The sequence below is a fragment of the Protomyctophum parallelum genome (genome assembly GCF_964188405.1).
Source record: "Protomyctophum parallelum genome assembly, chromosome: 21".
Classification (NCBI taxonomy): domain Eukaryota; kingdom Metazoa; phylum Chordata; class Actinopteri; order Myctophiformes; family Myctophidae; genus Protomyctophum; species Protomyctophum parallelum.
The window spans coordinates 25440746-25467673 of NC_139713.1; the positions used below are offsets into that span (position 1 = coordinate 25440746).

Genomic DNA, 26928 nt, shown 5'->3' on the forward strand with positions numbered 1-26928 from the left:
TGTACTTTGAGGTATTTTTGCTTATAAACCTGAAACAAATATGGCTTTAATTTCACGGTTTTCACCTTGAGTAGCTGTCTGTTAAAGTAACCACACATTTATTAGGTTTAGAGGTAGAGATAGGATATGAGCTTAAGTATTTTACCACTAGGTGTCGCCAAATCACCAAAAAAGCCCACCACCACGCAGCATCACGGGAATAAAAAATAAAACGAAAACAAGGAGTCGACACTGACGTCACACACATCCTAGCCACCGCGACGTGGTGGTACGTGGCACTGTGTGACGTCATCGGAAGGCGTCCATCTCCAAGCTGCAAGCAAGGTAAGTTCAGTCTCCTCAGTTTATCATCTTCTCCCAACGTTACCCTTATTACAATACTGTGTGTGTGTGTGTGTGTGTGTGTGTGTGTGTGTGTGTGTGTGTGTGTGTGTGTGTGTGTGTGTGTGTGTGTGTGTGTGTGTGTGTGTGTGTGTGTGTGTGTGTGTGTGTGTGTGTGTGTGTGTGTGTGTGTGTGAGAGAGATGTAGTGAAATACTTCTATGACATTTCTTAGCCTAGTGTGTGTGTGTGTGTGTGTGTGTGTGTGTGTGTGTGTGTGTGTAACATTTCACACTGAGCTAATGTGCTTTCAACACCATAGGGGTGTGTGTGTGTGTGTGTGTGTGTGTGTGTGTGTGTGTGTGTGTGTGTGTGTGTCTGTGTCATTTACTAGCCCTAGAATGTCTGCCCATTCATAGATGGGCTGACAGCTTGAACTGCAATAAATGCTATATTTATTGCAAATCACATCATCACCATGGCGATAGTCAACATGTCATTGCATGTTTTCCTAATATCATGCAGCCCTAATTCATCATAGTAGGACAGATGAGGACATAACTGAAAATATGTCCTGTTACAATCTTTGTGGACATCAGTAACTGACAGGAATGATAAATGTGTGAAAATCACTGATTACAATCTGAGCACATCTGTACATAATGTCTATAGATGGTTGATGTCATATGCTGTTGTCAACATTTAGAAAAGAAATCCACTGCAAACAATCTACACCACCTCCCTTTTTGTCTGTATTTATTAATTTAGTTAAGGCATATTCATACTCTAAATGTAATGGAAGGTGATTGATAAAGGGGATATGTATTGGAAGGTGATTGAATCCAATGTTCTATTAAAAGCAGGTACCGAAAGCTGATACGATGATGGAGGAGAGTGGAAACGAGACCCCCCCACCCACCACCCCGACCCCTCCCCCTGGTGTGGACGCTCCACTCGCTATCGGTATTATAAAGCATCTATCATGTCAAGGACCCAGTGTTGATTTTGTTGACGTAAAATGTTTGTCGACTGCCTTTTTTCACTGACGAAAACTAAATAAAAACTAAGCCTAAATATATATTATATTTTAGGGAGAGACTAGTGGAGAAGAGTTCCAGTAGAACTAAAAGACAAGTCATTTCATGTTTGGTTGCGCTCGGGTGTTGCACTCTGAAAATACAACACGTTGTTACTGTTACAGCTGTTACTGTTCTAATATAGTATTCAATCAAAAACTAAAGTAAGACAAAAACATTTCAGATGGCTAAAATATGATGTATAACTAAATGGAATAAATATTTATTCAAAAGACCATGACTAAAATTAAATAAAAGGTTGCCATCAAAATCAACACGGCAAGGACCCCCACATTGATTTGGTCACGGACCAAATTGATTTTGAATTTGAATTTGAATTAGTGAAAAGGGCTGTTATGCAGTTTAAGCAAGCCATGATGTGTTTTGGTTCAAACAAAAGGTATTTTCACTTTTTGTTAAAAGGTTAAAGCATTATATTCTGATTCTATAAGAGTATGTTCATTAACAGGGCTCTTTAATAATCAGAAACTACATTTTCTGTTGTTTTGCCAGTTTTCAGAACGTCAGGAGAGAGTGTACCCATTCATCGGCTTCATTTTTATAGTGTTCCAGTTCCAATTTTGTCTGCTCATTTCTTTATGTTATTACTTGTTTCATCTGTGTCCTGTGCGATGTCACTCTCCTCATTGGATACAATTGGTATCTCCACCTTAAAATTCATTTCCTGATTAATAAAGAGCTGAAGAGACTCCTGTTCTTGAACAGGAGTCTCTTCAGAAGTCTCTTCAAACACTAGCAGAGTACTAGCAGAATGTCTTTCTCGTAAACTTGGAAATGTAGATCTTGTCTTGTTTGACTGAATGCGTCCTTTCTCTCTGTTCTAGATCTTTCCAGCGACAGCCCCTCTGTTTCCAGTCCCCTCCCGCCCAGCCACTTCACAGCCTCCCCGCCCCCTCTGGCCCCTCTCGTCTCCCCAGCCGCCACTGCCGTCCAGCTCACGTCCCATCTCGGCTCCCTGTCCATCGCCACCGGACCCCATGCGGGTCCACATGCCCCCTTTTCGGCACTCTCCCCCTCTGCCCCTTATATGGCCTCGTCCGTCGGCGCCCCGCCCTCCAGCCTCGTCACGTCCGCCCCTCCGACGGGGCCCCCCAAATCCTTCTCCATGAGCGCCGGGTATGACATCACAAGAGGGCACGCCGGGCGCACGCCGCAGAGCCCGCTGATGCCCACGATCGCCAACTCCCCCCAGATGTCAGGTAAGAACTTACTCAAGATAACATTCGCAGCGGATGATACAATTGGTCCTCACTAATTCTCGTTATAAGCTGGCACCATTTCTGTCTACTCACTCTGTGTCTCAGATGAGGGCAGTTCAGAAACATGCCAATCAGCCAATGACATCTTTCTTCAGTGGTCATTTCAAATTTCAAATTATTATTATTTTTTGATTCAAGAACAATGGCTTCTATTTCAGCACTTTCCAGTAAGTCAAAGGCTGTAGTTTCTATTAGCTCGGGGAATGCCTCCGATGATGCATTTACAATCGTATTATTAACTTTTAAGGCCATCTCTGGTCTGGCCCCATCCTACATCTCCGACCTACTCAAGCTATATGTCCCAAAGCACAACTTGAGATCTTCAGACTCTCCTAAAAATCCCAATTTCCAAGTTGAAAACGAAAGGTGCCCGGGCCTTTGCTTTCAGATCCCCGAATCTCTGGAATACCCTCCCTCTAGGGCTCAGGCTCGCAGAGTTTTCAAATCCCTCCTGAAAACTCTTCTATAAAGCTGCTTTTAAACCATTATGTCCTACTGCATTTCTGCATATTGCTTGTTTTATGTTTGAAATTCTTCATTGGGAATAACCCCTTGAGGTGAATCATCTCGTTTTCAATGCATACCGGTACGTTATTCTCTGTATCATTACTATTATTGTTTATGGTGTGTATTGTTTTAGTTTTTACTCTCTGTGAAGCACTTTGTTTCGAAAGGTGCCATATAAATTAAGCTTTAATATTTATTCTGCCTTAAATTTACTTATGGCTTTCCATATTTGTCCAGCAGGCTTGGTGTCCAACCCGTTGACCCAGCAGCCGGTGATGTCTGGAGGCTTGGACAGCTCACCCATCACCTTCCCTGAGAATGCAGAGGACCCTCGAATGTCTGCAGACCCCAGCACAGGGGGCGGAATCTGGGGCTTTATCAAGGTAAAAAAGCAATGTAAAGCAAGGTAAAAAAGCAATTTATTGCTTACATAATTGTCTCTGGCCTGTTGGAAACCGCATGTCCAAAACCTTTCGGGATTCAAATTCATCAAAAGTAGCAGATCTACACGCTCAGAACGCGCCGCTTCGTGCAGTGTTTTCAGCTTGCGGATCTGCTACTTTTGATGCTTTTGTGTGACTCTGTAGTAGTATGATCAAGTAGGGCTTTTATTTACGAGAAAACACGAAGTTCAACTTCAATTTAGATGTATAATATGCAATGATTGCGATTGGTTCAGATTCACGAAAAGGGAGTCTTTAAATGGGTGACGAAAATATCTACAGTATGCTAATTCTGAAGATAGTTTTTCCAGTTAACAAGGCTGACCTTATAGTACCACATGATGTAAAACAATCTGTCTAAATAACCTTCTAATCTCAATTTTAACATTGTGGTCTAGAAAAACAAACCTAAGTAACAAAAACATGAGAACAAAATGGCCGTGGTAAGTCTGCATGCTCGTCATAACTAGACCAAATGTCTACGGGGGCAGTGGTGGAAAGTAACTAATAACTAATTTAATTTATTTGAAAACTTTAGTTACTTTGCATTATTATTACAAAACACTCAATCACTTTTCAACCTATCTTCATATAATTGATCCTCACTAATGTGATAAAATGCCACAAGTTTTAAGACTCAGTCTGTGGGCAGTTCAGAAACCCGTCCACCAGCGACATCATCAATGGGGAATCCAAGCGAATAGAAGGGTTTCTATTCGTGAAAATTAGCAGGAAGCCATCGTTCTCACGATAATAAAAATGTAAAAATATATATTTTTAAATCTTGTTAAAATCTGCCTAACGATGATGTCACTGGTGGACGCGTTTCTGAACTGCCCACAGCCCTCCTATGAGACAGACTGAGTAGGAAAAGAATGTGGTATTTTATCATGAACATTAGTGAGGACCAATTATAAGGTAGGGTGGAGTTGTCCGAAGAGGTGAGTTTTCAGATTAGGGCGGGAAATTGGGAGTAAGTCTGCAGTTCTGACTGCAATTATGGGGAGCTTGTATATAACATACATACACATACCGTAATTGTACAGACGCACACACACCACATTCACATACCGTACACTCACTCACATGCGCATTGTGTGTTTGCAGGGAGTGGCAGGGAATCCCATGGTGAAGACAGTCCTGGACAAGACCAAACACTCTGTGGAGTCCATGATCACCACCCTGGATCCTGGCATGGCTCCCTACATCAGTAAGTCTGTTTTTTTAACAAGTGGTCAAAATGAGTTTTCTCAGACGGGTGGCTGGCTTCTCCCTTAGAGATATGGTGAGAAATTCAGTGACACAGGACAGACTCGGAGTAGAGTCGCTGTTTCTTTGCTTGGAAAGGAGTCAACTTAGGTGGTTCGGGCATCTGGTTAGGATGCCTCTCGAGCGTAACCCTAGGGAGGTCCTCAATGCATGTCCCGCTGGGGGGAGAGCCCGGGAGACAAGGATGAGTTGGAGGGTGTATATCTCCAATATCTGCCTATCAATTGCTAATGTTGCTCTGGAGAGGGAAGTCTGGAGCTCTCTGGTGGAGCTGTTGCCCCCGTGACCTGAAAGAAGAAAGCAGCACACCACAATAACCATGAAACTATAGATGCACATTAGGGCTTTCACTTCTAGTGATTTTCACTAGTTGAGTAGTTGCCTAGTTTACTAGTCGATTAGTCGATTAGTAAGTCGTTTTTGATTGGTGCAACCACTCCTATAGACAGCTATGTGTTTCCCTGGGTCTGTTCCTGGGTCCCTGGGTCTGTCTGTCTTTCCCTGGGTCTGTCTGTCCCTGGGTCTGTTATTTCTTTCTTTTCTTATCAACTAGTCAACTAGTACCAACAGGTCAACTAGTGGATTTACTAGTCGACTAGTTGCTTAAACCCCTAATGCACATACAGTCAAATATTCAGTACCACTGGGGCTACCTTATCCAATGAATCACTTCCTTTATGAATCAGAGTAGAGAAATCCTTGGGCAAGTAATCCATCTATCCGTGGCTGCCGTGACATGAGCAACGTCTATAATACCAACATCTATAATACAGTGACTGTGCGGCCGTGTGTTTCCAGAGTCCGGCGGAGACGTGGACATTGTGGTGACGTCGAACAAGGAGACCGTGGTGGACGCTGTGAGGGCAGCGTTCCAGGAAGTGTTTGGCATGGCGATGGTGACGGGAGACCCCGGAGTGTCCAACATCGCCCCCCAACCTGTGGGCTATGCTGCCGGCGTCAAGGTAGTGTGTGTGACCTGTTAAAATGGCAAATGGTGCATTTCTATAGCGCCTTGCCCTTTATCAAAGACGCTTTTCAATGATTGTGCATTACATTAGTGCTGCACGATTAATCGAAAATCGAGATCTAGATAGACAGACACCTATGCAATCTCATTTCTAAATTTGAGCAAGAATCATGCAGCACTAGTTGACTGTCCAATTCATCTTAGTTGCAACTACAGACTAAAGACAATATATTTTCAGGGAAAAGATGAGAATCATGTGAGAATCGTGATCTAAAAAATTGAGATTTACATTTGAGCAAGAATCATGCAGCACTGCATTAGATTCACCCATTCACACACACATTCATGTACCGATGGCGGAGGCACCAACCTGCACACCGGGAGAAATTTGGGGTTCAGTGTCTTGCTTATAAGGAACATTGGAACGTTACAATTTATATTTTTGTTTGCATTTTAGGCTTCGTAATTACTTTATATTCACCAAATATTATTTTCACAAAACATTTCTGCAGTCTGCAGGAATCCCTGCATCTATACTGCATCACATCGCACCTTTGATATGGAATGCTCGTGTCGTGTGGACTATAGAATGTCTTGGTTGTGCAAGTGCAAGTGACACCGTTGTCATATAATTTAGAAGTGCCTGGTTCCAGAGGGCTCAAACAGGAATGGGAGATGCTGTAATGTGGTGGAGGGGGGATTGGGGGGGTAGTTGGACATTCAGACCTCACAGGGGTCCTTAGAAAACCACCCATGTTGGATCATGAGACAAATGCCTTTTGAGGGCAGCGTTTGCGAAAAACAATATGCCAGTGTTTACTGACGTTGGTGGACATTTAGTTTGCTAGAGGAGATGACAGAGCAGCATGGATGATCCTGTTGCCACTGGTTTTGGTGCTCGTCTTGTTCAGGCACTCGCATTGTGGTGCATTATTTAAAAATAAAAGTGAGGGGGACAGTGAGGGCAGTATTTATATCAGCTAGAATGCATCTTACGTTGTCATTTACAACAAACATTCAATTCCATAGACTTGGCTGGCAAACAAATTACATCACAACTGCCCTAAACTTGTCTGGCAAATGTTTTTTGTTAAAAAGGCTACAAACAAACAAGTCCATAGACTTGGCTGCCATGCATTGGAGGGGCTAGTGCCCCTCAACAATATTAGAGACTTGTGTAATCCATTCCCCCAAAATGCAGACCTCCATATTTGGACAAGGCTAACCCAAAATTCCATATTTGGGCATGGCTCACTTCATTGTGACCTCATCGTGATGGTACAAGCGTCGCTGCCGGCTAGCCTGGTATAACCGGCAGGGTCTCTCTAGCGACTCATCGAGTGAGGTGCGTCAAGAGAGCCAAACATCCAGCATGGCCGCCGCCGTAGTGAGGGCCATCGGCTCCGACCTGGCCAAGAGCCTCCGAGAGATCCGTCTCCATTTGTGTCAGACCGGCGTCGCCAGCCAGGGAGCCAGGGACTTTGTGGAACGGCACTATGTGACGTTGAAAAAGGCCAATCCGGAGTTTCCCATCCTGATCAGGGAGTGTTCCGGAGTGGAAGCCAAACTCTGGGCTAGGTACGACTTCGGGAAGGAAAGGAGTGTCGTGTTGGACAACATGACAGCGGAACAGGTAGCCAGAGCACTGGAGACAGTGGTCAAGTCCAAACCTTGACCTCACCTCACTCTGCCCCCCATCCCTGAACTCTAATAGTTATTGTTGTACTCATGGTCAATAAACCCTGCAGCCATTCAGTCTTTTTGAGGGGCGCTAGCCCCTGACATCTGGCTTTCAGAAATTACATCATGTGGCATCCGACTCTATGGACATTTCTAATGTTTGTTTAGAGTACTAAATGTGATGTCATGTGGCAAGACACACTCCATATATGGCCAGTACATAATTAATTCCATATGTTGATCTGACCCCCATGCCAAAGCCCCTGCAGTCTGCTGTCTGTCACACAGGCGGATGCGTGCACGCGTTGCTTCTCGCCCTCAGGCATTTTACTGGTTATACTGTCCACCTCTGCTGATGTCACATACAAAACAAAGGATCATGTCCATTTTTGGTCATTTGTATTGTGTGTGTGATGTCAGACCATGAGCTCCCTATATATATATATATATATATATATATATATATATACTGTATATAAGGTTAAGATAGGAGGGGTTCGAGCAGGATAAGCTAAGCTCAAGAAAGGAATGGACAGTTTTACGAGGGCGCCATGCCCCTGGAGGATCGTAGACGATTGTGGGGGCGCCTTCGCACTGGGGGCCATTGGAGGCAGTATTTTCCAGTCTATCAAAGGGTTCAGGGATTCACCTGCAGGGATGAGAAACAGAATGATCGGTAGCTTCACGTCCATCAGGACCAGAGCCCCACTTACGGGAGGTCAGTTTGCTGTATGGGGAGGCCTCTTCAGTGTGGTCGACTGTGGTCTCGCACGAGTGAGAAAGAAGGAGGATTCCTTGAACGCAATTGCGAGCGGGGCCATGACCGGAGCCATCCTTGCTGCAAGGAGTGGACCAGCAGCCATGGCTGGCTCTGCAGCCATGGGTGGCATTATGTTGGCACTGATAGAAGGTGCTGGAATCATGCTCAATAGATATTCTTCTTCACAGCTCCAAACTAGTCCCCAGGCTCCTCTTGATGATCCTGCCTTTCACCATGTTCCCCACAGTTTATGAGCGGTGTTAGCACTCCAGCATTTGATTGTGTGTTTTTGTATAAGTCTGTCTCTCTGTCATAGAGACTCACTCTACTACTGTATGTCTCTCTCTATCCATTTGACGTAATCATTACGTCATTACTTCACCTCCTTGACAGATATTCCATGCTCTGTCTATATAACTGGTGTCCTCAACTTTTGAGGATGACCGTATGATTATCTACTAATTATCATTTTCATGCGTGACCATATATGGAGGCGTGACACGACACGACTGACGGGAAATGCAGGTTTTCATAGTAACTGACCTACGGTGGCAAAAAAGAGATCACTGACACGTTTAATATTCTTTTATATATATTTTTAATTTCCAAAAATGTTACAAAATAGCGGAAATAGTTGCAGTTTACCCTCTTATGGCCACCCTAATTAACAGTGGATTGTGCCTTCTACCTGCACTATTCATATGTTTAATTCATCATTTTAATGCCAATAGAAAAATCCGTGACATCCGTGATATCTCATTCTAACACGGTAATCCTATAGTATTAGACACTGAGTCCTGATGGTGGCGGTAACTGCACCATTATGCTGATTTTGACCGAATAGAGGTAATCTGGCGATGTCATTTCCGGTCAGCTGATCACAACATCCGCTAGCTTTCTGCACTTTCTGCACTGTGTTACACAGTCAGATGTCCGGGATGCTAAGCTATCATCAAGCTAATCAAGCCCCAAATATCGCTTTTTACGCAGTGATGCACATAAAGACCGTGTGCGTGCGTGTACGCGAGGATTTCGGCTGGTTTCAGGTAGATTACATCGGCCAAACAAGCTAAAGGTTTCTACATTTTGCTACATTAAGCCCCCGATTATAGGGAATAAAGCGATTACGTCATTTACGTCAAGGATAACTAATGAGGGATTTCTTTTATTCATTACGTCAATTACGTCAATAGCCATAAGGGGGTTGAATCGTGCATTTCCTGCCAGTGTATCACTCAAAATTCCCATACATGGGGAAAGCCCCGATATATGGTGACATCATAGTAAATGCGACCTGCTGTTGCAATTAAGCCCATATATGGAGATCCCTGATGTCATCAATATTAGTATATGAATATATGTCAGAACTTGTTCTGACATTCCACATGTTGATCTTTCCCCATCCATCCTTCCTCTTCGATGTCTCCCTTTTGACTCATACCCGTCCATTTAAACTCTAGACGGGACCGCCCCAAAGTTATTTGTGCAGCCGTGCCCGGCAGCTGGCGAAAACTTCTCAACACGAAAATGAAGGCCTCACCCCACCGGGCCCGCATCAAACGCTGTACACTCAAGACACTGCCCCCGCTGCCACCCTTAGATCTCCATATGTGAAGCTGACCTGTTCTGACCCTCCATATGTTGATCTGACCTCATCATAACCTGTACAATCAAGACACACTCCATATATGGCCAGTGCGCCTTTAGGGCAGGTGTCTTACTGGTTAGTTAGAAAACCTTAAAAAATAGCAGGTCTAGCTTGTTGGCTCTGTTTCATGACAAAGTATGAAATAAGGCTTAAGTGTTTGAAAAGAATCACAAAAGTAATTTACAAAAGATCTTATATAAGAACTTCAGGGAGGGCTCATTTTCAGAAGATCTGGCCATGTGAACGCAGCATTAACACTAAACCTGCTGTTGCCCTGTCCGTCCACCAGGGGGCTCAGGAGCGCATCAACAGCCTGAGGAGAACCAACGCCATTCACGCCAAGCAGCCCGTGGTGTCTGTGGAGAACTTCATCGCTGAGCTCTTCCCCGACAAGTGAGCGGAAACAAAACGCACACAGCTTCCATTAACCCATATAGGACTGAGACCAGATTCTACAAATTTCTTGTAAATCATGACAGTTTTCTGAAAAGGTTTAAATCAATGGTTTTCAAACTATTTCATGTCAAGGTCCCAAACAATTGTATGTATTTGGCCACCGACCCCCATCTGTAAATATGTTGTTCCAGGGACCGCCCAGAAGCAAAGATTTGATTTAAAAACGTTCACTTATTATGACTTATTATGCAGTCGACAAAAACTGGAGTATGTGTGGACCTTAAGGCTACTTCCTGGGGAAAGTAGCCTTAAGGTCCACGCATACTCCAGTTTGTGTCGAAATGTTGTGAAGTCACTGAAGCTGCGGTGTTAAGAAACTCACCGCTCACCTCAACACATCTCTCTGTTTTTACTAACCATCCTCACCGTTTAGGTGAGTACTGAGTAGGTTAAAGGTTATCACCTATAACTGGAGAATGCGTGTGCCTTTAATGTACCACGTCCACGACTCACACAAGCTGTTTACATTCATGAGTAATACAGTATTCAATCAAAAGGGCCCACACTTTGATATGTATTTGGCCGCAGACCCACATCTGAAAAGATTTTGTGCCAGGGAACCCCTTAAAAGAAGTTCTGTTATTTATTTTCTGAAACTTTACAACTTTACAAGCTCACAACGCTCATAATAATACATTTTTCTGGGGGCTAATGTTGATGGAATGGGATTAATGCTAAGTTGTTCCGTCTCCCTACGCAGGTGGTTTGACATGGGCTGTCTTGTCCTGGAAGACCCGGGCCTTGGCGTTTACATCGAAACCTTCACACAGACCACTCCTGTAGCACTGGAATACATTCAACAGGTACAATGTTCTTATAAACTAATCCTCTAGCATTGAAAGAGTACAGGTACAATGTTGGGGGCACGGTGGCGCAGACGGTAGCGCTGTCGCCTCACAGCTAGAAGGTCCCTCGTTTGAGTCCCGCTGGGGACGTGCTCTCTCCTCCGCGTCATCAGCGCCCATACCCTTGGTGGGGTTGGCGAAAAGGGCCTTTTTGTGTGGAGTTTGCATGTTCTCCCCGTGTCCCCTAGGGTAGGTACCCTGACTACCCTCATAAAAAACATTCAGTAATCCTGGTCTCTATACTGCCTCCCCCTGGCCAGCCAGGGTACCTGATGGAGGGGAAATTAACTTGTTGGAATAACATGTTCCTTCCTTGACTTCCTTCCACACGCTACATCCAACCAGGGAAACTCCCCCTGTCAGGTGGCTTGGACTCCTCATGCATTAAGGAAGGAACTTCAATGCAATGAACTGTAACACTGCGACACCTGAGTGCTAGCATCGCTCCTTTAACCACTCAAGCCCCTACATATTCACAATATATAGCAAAACATTGCACATGCAATTTCCAAATAATTGTGATGTGAGAACATTTGCTACATGTAGTCCATTTGTTTTTCAGGCTCAGTCCATGACACCGGCTGACTACAGCCTGCGCTGGTCAGGCTTGCAGGTGACTGTGGGGGAGGTGCTGGAGCGCAGCCTGCCCAACGTGGTGCGGGCCGACTGGCAGCAGGCGCTGACGGGCATGAGCCACCAGCGCATGGTGCACGGCGCCGCCATGGCACTGGCCGGGATGTACAAGCAGCAGCTGTCATCCAGGGGGAGCCTGTGAGCGATAATAATAATAATAATAAGCGATGCTTTCCGTATATTACATATTATGTGTGTCGGATTGAAGCAGGGAGGGGAGGGGTTAGGACGGCTGTTCGACGGGATTGCCCCCCGCTCTCCGCCCTTGGTCAGCGTAATGAAATGCCGATTGCACATTTTGTCGCGTGGTGTTTAATTTGCGTCTGCGGAGCGATGCAGGCTTCAGGGCCTGAAGCGAATTGACCTCTTAAAGCTGGTGTTAGGTGATATTTTTGTTAAAGTAAGTGTTAAATAGTTCTATATTCAGATAGTAATCATTGTGTTTGTTCAGTACTCCCGGTCTCTCCAGATCTTTTGTAAACAGAAAATATAATTTTCAGGTCGGGATAACAAACTCAGACAACCCCACACAGATTTATATAAGCTTTTTTAGTGTTCCATTTCTCATTTTTGTCTGCTCATTTGTTTGTTTCATCACTACCAATTCCACTTACTAGAAGCTCGACTGGCATTCGGCCTTGATGGCGTTACAGTATGTAGAGTGGGCGTAATGGGCAAAAGAGGTGGCTGAAATGTGCCTGAATAATGTGTTTTATATTAACTGTACAATATGTGAAGACATTGATAATAAGCCTAGATCATAGACAGTGATCAAGAGTCTGTGGCAAATTTGGAGGCAGGTGGAGTGCTGGTCAGCCTGTGATGAGCTGACACACACAGTGATGTTGCCTCTCTGATTCTGGTAGTGGGATTTATCCTATTTGTGATTTGGATAAAAGTGGTATCTTGACCTGAAAGTTTTCTATTTACTAAGGAGATGGGGAGAGACCTGTTACTGAACAAACACTCTATAGCTATGATTACTCCCAGAGAACTATTTAAAACTTATTTTAACAAAGAAAATGTAACCTAAACCATGTTCAAGCCCCCCTCCAAAAAATAAATATGACAAATCAAAATGTGTCAAATGTTTTTCAAAGAATTGCAGATCTAAACCACATAGCATTCCGCATCACAATGCATAGTGAGCTTAAGATTCTTTGAAACATTTGGGAAATGTTTTTGAACAATGTTTAATTTGGAACATTCCCAGAATCTGGATGTCGGCGTTAAAGTGGTCAATGAAACGGACACCAGACACTAAGATTGAGTTCATTCCTGCCAATACCCGAACAAGCACAAAGACATCATCACTCGAAAATGTATCTAAAATATGATTCTAGCTTTTGCGTGGTGGTGGAGGAAGAACAGTGATATGCCGAACAGTGCTGAGCGATGCATTTTCTTTTTCAGTTGTCTGACAACTGATTGTAAAGATCGCTTCAATCGTTAGAAATATTAGAATATGGTTCACCCGAGATCTCCCCTGTGATTCTGTAGTGTAGTTCAAGGTTCTTTATTATTTGTCTCCCGAGGAAGAAATTTGTCTTAGTACGGTCGACTTACTTAGAAATCTACAAGCTGTGTGTGCTGTTGACTGTAGAGGGCAGTATAACGCGCCTAGCCTGACAGAAATGACATAGTATCATCACTGTTTGGCGGATGTCTAAAACAACAACTGTAAAAGTGAAACAATTATATTCTGTGTTCAATCAATGTATCATTTAGTCACAGCTCTTGTTCATATTCTTTCTTTGGTTCTATATTTATAAAACCCACAGACACACTTTAGTAGAAAAAATATTATCTGCAGTACAAGCTCACAGCCATTTTCTCTACTATCACATTACTTGGTCATATTTCTAAAACTAAAACGAAAAATGTTCGTCAACCTTTTTTCACTGAAGAAGCTATGATGAATTAAACTATATAAATAATATATTGCCAATGTCAATTAAAAACTAGACTCAAATGTTAGGAAGGGACTAGCGGAGAAGAGATCCAGTAGAACTAAGACACCTAAGTCATCATGGGTGCTCGTGGGTGTCACAGACCTGATCGTAGATTTTCTATTTCCGCCAATTAATTTTAGTCGAATAAATCAACTGTCAACTAAAAGGTGACTAAAATATGACAACAACTTCTATTCAAAAGACTATGACTAAAGCTAAACCAAAAGTCTCTGTCAAAATCAACACTGCATATGACTGCGACGTCCTATAAATGAGTCTGGAAAGCTGTGCATTCATAACATTTAGCACCCCCATTGTTAGTCTGAAAACCCAACTCAACACGTCGAGTAAAGAGAAAAAGTAATCGCTCGGCACTGCAGCGCATCACGGCCTGTAAAATATTGTATGATTAGTTTGTCTGATTATTTCCGTCAAATAAAGTAACTATCTGTGCTAATGAATGCTGACTGTATGGAAGTGTATGGAGTGGACTGAAGGATTATTTTTCCTCGGTTAATTGTAGCTGGGTTTTTAAAGCCTACACGTCTGTGTCATATGACATAATTGTATTGCATATCTCACTTCTAACTTATTTCAAAGCACCAACATTATTCTTGTGTTTCGCGTCACACGTCTATTCGCCAAACGTTTGTACTTGAGCGCCTTTCCCCCGCTGAATAACGTCAAAATGGCCTGAAGTGTGAGGTCGTGACTACAGTATATATGCCACAATTCTATTAAAGGTTTTAACTCCCAAGTTTTGGCTTTATATAAGAATTGTAAGATTGTTTACTTGGTGGAAGTCACGACTCAATTCAGGCGTTTTGAATGTCATTCCCAGGCAGAATTGGCCTTCCACACATTGATTTGGAAGGCAAGGCATTTGTCCTGGTTTCCTGTTAAAGGTGCGCTTCACCCATTTTCAGCCTATCAATTCATCCTCACTAAATTATGTCTGTCTCAGAGGAGGGCTGTGGACAGTTCAGAAACCTGTCTACTCACTCTGTGTCTCAGAGGAGGGCTGTGGACAGTTCAGAACCCTGTCTACTCACTGTGTCTCAGAGGGCTGTGGACAGTTCAGAAACCTGTCTACTCACTCTGTCTCAGAGGAGGGCTGTGGACAGTTCAGAAACCTGCCTACTCTGTCTCAGAGGAGGGCTGTGGACAGTTCAGAAACCTGTCTACTCACTCTGTATCTCAGAGGAGGGCTGTGGACAGTTCAGAAACCTAACTCTAATGTCATCATCAATTTTCCTGCAATGACATCCTCAGTGCTAACAATAATAAGTAATTTACAACAACAAGTTTCAAGCTAAACATATACAGTGTATATATATATATAATTGTATTGATTCAAGAACTATGGCTTCTATTTCAGCATGCTAACTTTCTAGGAAGAGACATACTGTAGTTTCTATTCGCTCGGAATCCCCAACGATGATGATGTCACTAGTAGTCGTGTCCACAGCCTACAAATGAGACGCAGAGGCTACTAGGGATGGGACGATATCAAAATGACATGTCACGATTATTGTGGCTAAAGATAATTGCGATTGATGATATTATCACGATAATCAAAACGTAAAACGGCACTTTTGTTAACCTCTTGAACCCCCAGCATCCTTATTCTGAGGGGTAATGTTCGACAAAAATAGCAGATCTACAAGCAACGCATTGTGAGCTTGTAGATCTGCTATTTTGGAGGAATTGATTTTTGTATAAAATAAGGGCCTACTAAAAGCGCTCTTTACCGGTCCATTTCATCAAGCAGAGAGGGTTTAAGTGGTGCTGAATTTGAAGCCAAACACCAATTCATCCTAGTGTATGACGCAGGACAATTTCTCAACAAATTTAAATCTTCACGATACGACTACTGTGAGTGTTTTTTATTTATCACGTTAAATTATTATCATCCCAGCCCTAGAGGCTAATTGGGCAGACATACATCCTATATACCATAAATGTAGCTAAATACTGCACCATTCTTCAGGGATAGATGCTCAAAATTATGTCCGACAAATGCCAGTCTACTTTGTCATTGTTTTTTAAGATATCAGGATTTGTGTTCTGTGTTCAGTGTAAAGAAAGAAAAGCTTGTGATGCAGCTCTTTACTCCTAAATGTGCCTTTAATACGCAAGTAAAATACTTTTCATACTGCCAGTGTTTTGTGCTTTGTGTTAACTGCACACCCCTGCACGCGTGTGCGCATTTACACTAAAATGATGGCGGACGGCAGTGCATGTCGAATAGTTGAACACTTAACAGTAACTAAGTACATTTTCTTAAGTACTGTACTTAAGTAAAAACTTCATATATATATATATATATATATATATGATTTATTTTCAGTCAATGCAAAACCTGTTGACCACTGTACTAAGCCATGCTGTCTATAACCGAATAACTGCCAGAAATGGCCAATCTACAAGCTCACAACGAGTTGTGTTGCTATGTGCCGTGAGCTTGTAGATCGTAGAATGTTTGCCAAATCATTTCATTGATTTGATCAGTAGATCTTCATCAGCAAGCTGAGGTTCATTTCCAACTCCTCTGAACAGGCCTTAATCCTGTAACTATTACCACCACAAGGTGGCAGAATTGCAATTCCTAAACCCTGACCCCCTCTTTGAGAACCACTGTCATCCACATCACAGGCATGAGATCCTTACTTCTACTCCACTATATCTCGGATACAAATATTGTACTTTTACTCCACTATATTTATTTGAAAACTTTAGTTAACAACTAGTTACTTTGTAGATTTAGATTATTATTACAATTTATTATTACAAGACATACGGTAACCAATTTTGCCCTGGGCCTATATATTTCGATTGAAAATAGCAGATCTGGACATTCTGCATAATTAGTACTTTCTACTTGCATGGCACTTTAAGTAGGCTACATTTTGATGCCAATACAGTGTTTCTACATTGCGTTATTGATACTTTTATTTAAGCAAAACATTAGAGTAATTCTTCCACCACTGGCAACCAGGCTGTTATTTTACGTTTGTGTGTGTGTGTGTGTGTGTGTGTGCGTGCGTGCGTGCGCGCGCCTGCGCCTGTGTGTGTGTGCCACGAATAAGTGGCTTCAGGTTCCATCCTTGGTGAGATTAAAGTCTGTGAGAGGAGGTGAAGGTGCAACAGTAAATGGTAACAACATAACAGATTAAGATCATAACACAGGTCTACTGCCAGGAAGCGTCCGTCGACTGGAGACCTATTCATACTCCAGTTTTAGGTGATATGGTGATATGGTTAGTAAAAACAGAGACATTTGTGAGTTGCTTACATTACAACCACGGTGTGACGTTGTATGAATTGAATAGGCCTTAAAACTATATGACAATGTTCGTCGACTACCTTTTTTCCCCAAAACGAAATAAAAACGAAGCTACAGTATGATGACTAAAACTAAGACTAAATATATTTACAATTGCGTCAACAAATAAAAACTAGACGTAGATGTTAGGGAGGGACTAGTGGAAAAGAGATCCAGTAGAACTAAAAGACGAGTCATTTTAAATAGCAGAGTTTGTAGATCGGCTCTTTTCAGCATGCAGTCAAGTCTAAAAACCACCAAAATACATTTTTGTCGACAAAATCAACTGTATCGGTATCGGCTAACACAGAAATTGTGGTATGAAATGAAAAGACTATGGGGTTTATCGGTCTCCCATTGTCTTAGATTCAGGCAGCCAATGATGAAAAAGTTTCCACTAGGACGCTACTACGGTCGAGATAGGTGAACAAACATGTTGTCCAGCCGCTTTTCAAGCAGCTGGCAAAAATGGAAATGCCCAGATAAAGTAAAAGTACCTCAAAACTGTACTTGAGTAAAGGTACTTGTAGTTGCATGCCAATGTAACGTCTTGTGAGACGAGCTGCGGTGTGCTTGAAGCTGTCATAACATACCGCATGGAATGAGGAATGCATGGCACTTCCACATGGATTCACGTTAAGACCATCCCAACCATGTGTGCCTATCAGCTATTGGTGCGCTACACAAACACAATGGGGGCCTCATTTCCGGCCGCTGAACAAACACAATTTTGATTGTTTTAGTCATAGTCTTTTGAGTAAAATTGTATTTAGTTTTAGTAATATTTTAGTCAACTGAAATGTTGACCAGTTCAGTGACCTTGTGGTTAGAGTGTCCGTCCTGAGACTGGAAGGTCGGAGTTTGATCCCGGCCGGGTCATACCAAAGACTCTGGAAAAAGGGGACCCAGTGCCTCCCTGCTTGGCACTCAGCATCAAGGGTTGGATTGGACATACTAGCGTCATGTTCAGGGGGTGTACTTGTACATCAAGCTGCCTCATGCTACAGAAACAGGATATATAGTCTCCTGCCCCATGGGTCTTATGGCTCAGAAAGGCTTACTACTTACTAGATTTAGTCGACAAAATATTGTAATTTGTAAGATTTTAGTCAACTAAATCTACAGTTGATTTTGGCAGCGAAAATGTATTTTGTCATAATGGCAGATTGTACACTTGGTTGCATGCTGTAAATAGCCGATCTATGAACACTCTAACCATAAGGCGGACACTCAAACCACGAAGGCCACTGAGCTGGCCATGAGCTGTTTGTTAAGACCTGGAACACATTTTAAGTATTATTTTATACTTTGTTGAAAATGAGCAGATATACTAGTTAATAGCCGTGCTACGAGCTTGTAGATCTGCTATTTTTGAAAAATCGTGAAAATGTGTGCAAATCGTTAAATATATATTCTTTCACAGCGAATGTTTTTAACTCAAATATTTGCTTCTGAGGGGTCCCTGGAACAACATATTTTCAGATGGGGGGGGGGGGTGGGTTAGCGGCCAAATACAGATCATTCTGGGGGTTCTTGACATGAAAAAGTTTGAGCACCACTGATTTGTTTTTCAGAAAACTGTCAGGATTTAGAAGACATTTGTAGAATCTGGTCTGGGGTCTAAACGGGTTAAATATTAGTGTTACGCGGTGCGGCAGAACAATAGGCTTTGATGTGTGATCTTCCAGCACACAGAATGAAAGCAGAGCAGGTAGCAGCAGGATGCAGGATGTGCGTGAGTCTCTACTATGTCACTTCCTCTGGGTGTCCGTGCAAGGGTCACAGTGACCTGTGTACTGTGCAGTCAGTGGTGGAAAAAGGGTCACAGTGACCTGTGTACTGTGCAGTCAGTGGTGGAAAAAGTAGGCTACTCACATTTTGTACTTGAGCAAAAGTGATAATCAAAATCTACAAAGTAACTAGTAACTAAAGATTTCAAATACTTGTACTGGTCGGTGGAGTAAAAAAGTACTATATTGGCCCAGGCCGTAGCGTAACGGTCTGGGCACCGGACTGGTAATCCAGTCGCAGTGTGCCGCGGGTTCGACTCCCGGACCCGACACGGCCTTTACTGCATGTCATCCCCCCATCTCTCTCCCGTTTCCTGTCAGCCTACTGTCTGTCCCTTCAAAAATCAATAAAAGGCGTAAGCCGCAAAAAAAAAAAAAAAAAAAAAAAAAAAGTACTATATTTGCCTCTGAAATGTAGTGGAGTAGAAGTAAAAGTACTGGAAATTGGAAATACTCAAGTAAAGAAATAATACCTCAAAATTGTACTTAAGTAGACCTACCGTACTTAAGTAAGTGTACACCACTGGTTGTGATTAACCTCGCGCCTCAGTAGGGTTGATTTTGACGATTGTTTTTGTAAAATCAGGCATTATGACGCCATCAAGGAACCGCCAATAAGTACATTTTAGTCGACAAAATCAACTGTAGATTTAGTTGAAAAAAAGCTCATGATATTAAAGTAAACTAAAACTAAACTGAAACCTATACATTTCATTTCAATGACTAAACTATGACTAAAACGTAATGGATTTTCAAAAGACTATGACTAATAACTACATAAAAATGTGCTGTCAAAATCAACCCCACGCGTCACCAAGGCTTTCCACCTGCATACAACCATGTCGTCCTGTCAGGAAATTCAACATCATGCCTCCCCCTGGCCAGCCGGGGCGGGGCGCCAGACGGAGGGGAAAGAAGGAACCGGTTGGAATAACGTGTTCCTTCCATGATAAGAAGAAGCGGCCTGCTCACTCCTCATGCATTGAAGGAAGCATGAGCTCAGTCGAGTCTCTCCAGATTGGCAGAGGGAGAGTATAGCGCCCAAGATTACAGTTTATAGGCAATTGGCACCGGGGGGAAAATGGGTTACAAAACCGTGGGATAAAATTTGTAAAAAATAATAATACAATACTTTTCAGCAAATGGAAAAAAGACTCCACTTCCACTTTCAACCTGCCATAGTTATTTTGGGCATGTGCGTGGGTCCTATAGGGGGCCACCACTGCCCCCCAGATAAACTGATAGTTATTAGGAACCAAAATGGACCCTTGCAGGTCTGTAACTTCGAGAGCGTATAACGGAACCAATAGACATTTGGTTCCATTTTGTACGCTCTCTGAGTTCTGGGGGTCCGTGGTCTATATTACATAAAACTTGGTTCCTAAGTTTGAGAACCACTACTACTCTAGAATGGTCCCTGAAGGTTTACTTTTCACTCTGAATGTTGGTTCATGAATCATGTTCCAAGTCCTGCTCAGCTGTCACTGTAGCCCTCAGCTGCATGGGTGAGTCATTGTTCTGTGCTGTAGCAGCAGTGGAGAGGAGAGGAGAGGCGGTTTCTTGTGCATCCATCTTTCAGTGTCTCATAGGCAGTGGTGGAAAAAGTACTCGCATGTTTTAGTATCAATACAAATTTCTTAAATGAATGCCCTACTTTGTCATTCTGTGCCACACAAAAGTAGTAAAGCTTGTAGACTTTTTATTTAATTTCAAATGCATTTAGTTATAACTTTATGAACTTAAATACAAACATTAAATACAGACATTAAAACAAACAAACACACACACACACACACACACACACACACACACACACACACACACACACACACACACACACACAAGTAATACTAGTCATTTAGCTACTAATATAGACTGGAGTAATTACAGCGGGTCATGTTGGCCTGTTTTGAATTGTAAGCTGAAATCAATACTATATCAGTATTCCAATATTAACCTGTGGGCCGGGTGGTGGGGGCCACATGTGGCCCCTGTGCCGCCAGTTGCCCATGTATGCTCTATTAGACCCCTGGGTGTGGTTATACTAGTCAAATACGTCTTCCCTGTGTATATTTGTTCTTCCTGAAAGCTGAAAGCCTTATCATACTCGGACGTATGCGGGAACGCCTACTGACAGGCACAAAAACTACTTTCTGGACATGACAGCCCATACATCCAAAAGTCTTAACTGATTGCATTAACATTAAACTCACTTTGCCACTCGATTTGCAACTCACTTCATGCATGCGCATACCCTCTATACTGGTGGGTGTGGCCACATAAAAACATAAAAACTATAATAATTTTAACCGTTTCCGTTCAATTAAAAGAAAAATATTATTATATAATAATTATTATTATTAAAATAATAATTACTATTATAATCGGGGCACCAGGTCAGGTTGTGGCCTCCTGGGGCCGCTATAATAGGCCAATGTGAAAAGGGTGCCATTTGTTCTTACGCCTTTGATGGCAATTGGATGATTTGAGGTATTTTGTGCGTTTTGCAAATATCCACCTGTTGGTGGCGCTATAACAGGCCAGAGACAGCACTATATAGTATATATGCATAATTCATATTGTATTATATACTACTATTTTTATGTATTTTATGTATTACCATGAATTTTGTTCTTTACTGTAAGTCGTAAGTGTAAATTGTAAATGTAGAAATACTCAACATTGCCTTGAGTAAAGGGTTTTAAGGTTGACCCCTGTGGTCAGGTGTGGTTTGTACGCGGCCCTGACGGTGTTGCGGCTCTCCAAGGCCTGCCCTTTGTTGACGTGACACGGCTAGGTGATGGCGCTCAGCGGGGCGGAACGTTGGGGTGTTGCGGGTCTTTTTCGTTTTGATATTTCGGAGCACGACAAACGTGGGCCTATCTACGCTACGCGGCATCGGCATCATGATGCAACCGTCAACATTGACACGGTTGTTAATGTTTACTGTAATTACAGCAATTATCATCACTCCCATGCTCCAGCTGTCAAGTCTAAATGCAGGCGGTGTGTGTGTGTGTGTGTGTGTGTGTGTGTGTGTGTGTGTGTGTGTGTGTGTGTGTGTGTGTGTGTGTGTGTGTGTGTGTGTGTGTGTGTGTGTGTGTGTGTGTGTGTGTGTGTGTGTGTGTGTGTGTGTGTGTGTGTGTGTGTGTGTGTGCGTGTGCGTGTGCGTGTGCAACAGTGCGTGTGTGTTGACGCTCACAACAAACACTCCATTGGACAAAGGATATCTCCACTGTGCTAGTATCACTACAGGCAACTGTGTGTGTGTGTGTGTGTGTGTGTGTGTGTGTGTGTGTGTGTGTGTGTGTGTGTGTGTGTGTGCATTCATAAATATGACATGAAAAATTACAACAATTCGATGTCATCACAAAATATAAAACACTATATGTACAGTATAGTGGAAGTGATTACCGGTATTTCCTCTCCCTTTGGCCTACTGAAAGGTGGATTTTCAGGCCTGTTTTAAAGTAATTGATTTGCATTCTTTGAGAGATGGGTCAGGGGTTTCCACACTTGGGTGACTGCTGTAGAAGGAGAATGTACCCAAAAAGGTAAGTGGGTGGTACCAGATCGTGTTTTTTTCTCCCTAATTGTGGCTGTGGGTGTCGCTCACTTTTTTTAGGTAATTAGTCAGGTATTGCAATTGCATTGCCATTTTGAATGTCAATCCCACTTTCAATTGTGTAATTCTGTCTTCTACCCGGAGCCAACCTAGGCTAGCAAAATGGGTTGAAAGGATATGGGTAGTCAGATTAGTTTGTTTTGGGAGGTTTGTCAGGTTTGTCAGGTTTGTCGGGTCAAAACATTCATTAGTAGGCCTATAAGAATATAAAGATTACTTTTCAACAACAACAAAAACTGGGTCCATGTGATTTAATTTGTACAGAAAATGTATACAAATGGATAAATGAACGGTGAGAGTTTTAGTGTGTAGGTGTTGGACATTTGGAAATGATGCTCGCGCACAGCTGCAAGCTTTATTTCCATCCACCAGCTATTTAAAAACCTGGAAGAGAAGTCTGCTCTGAGCTGCATCTTGCATCTTCGTGACGCTATTGTCTGCAGGGAGTACTAAGACGGATACAGAGATCTCCATATGGGACACAGACAGATGATTAAAACGGGTGCTATGACAACGGGTATTGCATATTAGGTTCCCAACTTGGATCGTTCCCAAGTAGGCCGATGGTCTACAGGCACAGGTCTAGTACCATTCTGCATAATGACTATTTGTTGGGGTACTTTCTACATTGTGTTAACTGCTGTTTTTCCCTGGCGTAAAACCAAAAAGGGAGTAGTAGTAATTCTTGTCAGAGAGATCACATGTGCACGGCGTGGCGCATCTTCTTGACAGTGCGCGTCTCTTCACAGGGCGCGGTGAGCTTGCAGCCTGATTATCTTTCTGGGGCTTTCAGAATGTGGTGTGTAAGTGTGGCTGGCTGCTGCTTACACCTTCTGAGAAGTTGACCTATAGTCAAACATCTGCCTGCCAGCGGTTGCCAGATTTCACCAAGAGAAATAAGCAGTGTTGGGCAATATTACTCAGGAGAGTAATATGTTACTTATTACATATTACTCCTTAAAAACGTAATAATATTAGATTAGGCCTACTTATATTACTTATTACTTGGAATCAAGAGTAATAGATTATACTACAGTATATTATATTACTTTTTCCCACCACCCGCAAAAATAAGGATGTACAGCAACAAAATCTGTTTAGCCAGCTCCTTTTAGAACTTAATATTTTTTTTGTATTAATAACATAACATTAATAACTAGAACTGCACTCTGTCGAGTGCATACTTGCTTGTTGCACACTAGTAGGCCATAAATGGCCAACTAGTGCGCAAGCAGAGCGCGCAAGTACTTTTGACCGTTATAAACTGTCACTTTTGATGCGTATGCACCATCCCAGCAAATTGTGCCTGATACGGCAGTGGTGCCAGATTACATACATGTATACACAGGAGCATTACCTTTAATCCTCCCAACACTAAAACATATCGTCATTACGTCACCATCGAAAACCAATTACACTCTGGCATTGGGTCCTTTAATCCACATATTTCTTATGTCATCATTGAGAGCTAGTTATACATATACACACCATGTAATCTCGTCCCAGCAAATCAGGCACAATTTGCTGGGACGGTGCATACGCATCAAAAGTGACGGGTTGGCTGGGACAGTGCATACGAGCCGGGCGAAATTATTACTTGCGCGCTCTGCTTGCGCAAGTAACAACATTTGTTTTCAATAAGAGTCACCAATCAGCCAAAAAAACCTATAAAATAAAGTAACAAAAACCTGAGTAATATGTAATCTGTACTATTTTTTTTTATTTTATTTACATAATATGGTATAATGTTACAGTTTGGGCAGAGTAATACCTGTAATAATATTACAGTACTATAATAAAAGTAACTTGTTACTGCCCAACACTGGAAATTAGCAACCAGGTCTATGAAAACAAGCCCAAAAGATGCGACACTTTGAGCACTTAATCCTATATAAATAGCCGATCTACAAGCTACAAGATCTACAAGCTCTACAGTGTGTCGCGATGCGACGTGTTGTGAGCTTGTAGATCTGTGTGATCTGTGTCAAGCGGCCAATCCAGTCCAGGCCTGTCGGTTTAACTGTGTTTATTGAGTCAACGCTATTCACCGATTAGAGAGTGCCATGCTGTCTCACAGTTTCTATTCTATAAATATTATATTTATATCTGCATCCATGTAGTCATTTGATGCTGTACAACACTGAAGCCACTCACAGGCCACGTCACATCTGCAATGCATGTGCAAGATTATTTTTTTCTTCTCCTGCAGCTCGCTACGAGTGGGTCTAAATATTTTCACCTGCATCTCTGATCTGTGATGGCATCATGGCAACCCTCTTGCTTTGTGTTCGCGCCGTCCTCCTCTGGCCTAGCAAGAGTGAAGAGGTTTACACACACCTCATAAAACTGACCCTGTGCTGTTCTGAAGAGCTCAGCCACACATACAGTACGTTAAATCTAACGAGGAAAACAAAACTGTAGCCATTCATGTGGCGATGTCGTTCATCTCTGAACATAATGGGTGTACTGTGACGATTTATTTTGTATCACTTTGTCTTGAACCCATGGGTCATCAATATGTACATACATGGACCCATGGGTCATCAATATGTACGTACACTTTGTACGTACATACGTAAACATTTTATTTTCAAGGACCCCCATATCTCTGAGAGTGTACAAATGGAACCAAATGGATCCGTTGGTTCCATTTGTACACTCTTAAGAGTTACAGACCTGTTATGGTCATTCAGGGCTGCTATCTCTTTGTGTTTCTGGTAATAGAATTGTTCGCTCATATGTCTGTGTGTCCACCGCAAGCCAACATGACGATGATGACCCCTATATACTTTGTTGACTGGACGCATTGTGAGCTTGTAGATCAGCTATTTGCAAATACATTTTAAAGTTTGAAAAGAGACATTTTGCACAATGTATACTTCCTACTTTTAGTGCTTTAAGTACATTTTGATGCCAATACTTTTGTACTTTTACTCAAGTACATTTTGAATTCCGGACATTTACTCTACTTAGTAGAGAATGTATTCACAATATGAGGGTTATTTGACAGGGACAATACAAAAAGCAATCTACCAAGTTATAAAAACATGAAACCGTTGCATTGTGTACGTATATATGGGGTTTATAGCCGAAGCTAATTTGCGACCCCAGTCCCTGACTAGGCCTTTCTACTGTCTATACAAATATCTACCTAGTAAAAAACAATCAATTTACAAAAAGGACATGCAAGAAGCAAGAAGGTACAAAAGCAATAACATTCCCATATTACAGCCATGAAAGCAGTTACACCACCTTTTTAAAATGTGATTGGCCCCGACAGACAGACAAGACAGACAGACAGACAGTCAGACAGACAGACTGACTGACTGGCCACCGTACAAGAGCCAGGCAGTTAAAGCGTCACCTTGAGCACTGGTGAGGACAGTTGGGTCTGCCTGTGAAAGTCACGGCGCCCTGCTGAAGTGAAAAGGCCAGCGGTATGGTCACAACAAACCAAATGTTGATGACACATCAACTCAACTAGATGCTCCACAACCTTACCTTCCATCGCAACCTTAGACACACCTTCTGTCTGGCGGGCCATGTATTAGGAGGGCAGTATGAGTCACCAGAAAAAAGGTTATAATGGGTTTTTTTATAGGAAGGGGGTGGGGCAGCTAAAATGAATATCAAATATCTAAATACTGAATCGAGCAAATTAAAAACTGTCTGGGGTGTTCACATAAGCCTGAGTATAGTAGACGATAAAATGACCAAAAGTTTCTTTGAAAGTGAAATATCCCTTTAAGTAAAAGTATCAATACTGCAATAGAGAAACTCTGTTACAAGTAAAAGTCTGGAATTCAAAATGTACTTGAGTAAAAGTACAAAGGTAATCATTATGCAGAATGTCCTATTTCAAGTATGTATTTAAAAAAGTGCACAAAGACCTGCACACTGTCTACAATTAGAACATAAAAGTGAGCTTATTTAAGTGTAGACGGTGTGCAGGTCTTTGTGCACTTTTTGTGCATTCTTTCATGTGTTATGTGTTAATATTTTGAAAATAGCAGATCTACAAGTTCTCAATGTGACACATTGTGAGCTTGTAGATCGGCTATTCAAATGGCCGAAATGTATATAGGGCTGAAGTGGTTAATATATGTTTTGTAATAATAGTCAAAATCTATAAAGTAACTAGTAACTAAAGTTTTCAAATAAATATAGTGGAGTGAAAATACAATATTTGCCTCTGAGATGTAGTGGATTGGAAGTAAAAGTATATAAAATAGGAAATACTCGAGTACTATAAATACCTCAAAATTGTACTTAAGTACAGTACTTGAGTAAATGTAGCCTACTTTCCACCACTGACACTATCAAAACCTGCTCACTTTTCCTGCCATGGTCAC

The 26928-nt window shown here is 42.2% G+C and overlaps 3 protein-coding genes across 6 annotated transcripts in view; all 3 read left to right on the plus strand.

Moving 5' to 3' along the window:
• Positions 1–26928, plus strand: part of LOC310879491 (kelch-like protein 23) — a 131300-nt gene that overhangs the window by 22988 nt on the left and 81384 nt on the right. The window lies entirely within an intron of this gene.
• On the plus strand, positions 304–15997 carry prrc1 (proline-rich coiled-coil 1). Of its 4 annotated transcripts, XR_014570953.1 has the most exons (10): positions 305–324; positions 1181–1283; positions 2242–2616; positions 3421–3566; positions 4734–4836; positions 5694–5857; positions 10240–10343; positions 11107–11209; positions 11814–14534; positions 14640–15997. XR_014570953.1 is itself a non-coding variant. In XM_083793673.1 (9 exons), the coding sequence occupies exons 2-9, from the start codon at positions 1202–1204 to the stop codon at positions 12024–12026; spliced, it is 1290 nt and encodes a 429-aa protein (XP_083649799.1). In that variant the 5' UTR covers positions 304–324; positions 1184–1201; the 3' UTR covers positions 12027–15997. The 4 variants fall into 4 exon arrangements, 3 of the variants coding, with proteins under 3 accessions (XP_083649799.1, XP_083649798.1, XP_083649800.1); XM_083793673.1 differs by having other exon boundaries at positions 304–324; positions 1184–1283; positions 11814–15997; XM_083793672.1 differs by having other exon boundaries at positions 11814–15997.
• On the plus strand, positions 7235–7537 carry LOC310878788 (NADH dehydrogenase [ubiquinone] 1 alpha subcomplex subunit 2-like; the record flags this gene model as incomplete). The annotated part of the gene is made up of 1 exon (XM_083793181.1): positions 7235–7537. The coding sequence occupies one exon, from the start codon at positions 7235–7237 to the stop codon at positions 7535–7537; it is 303 nt and encodes a 100-aa protein (XP_083649307.1).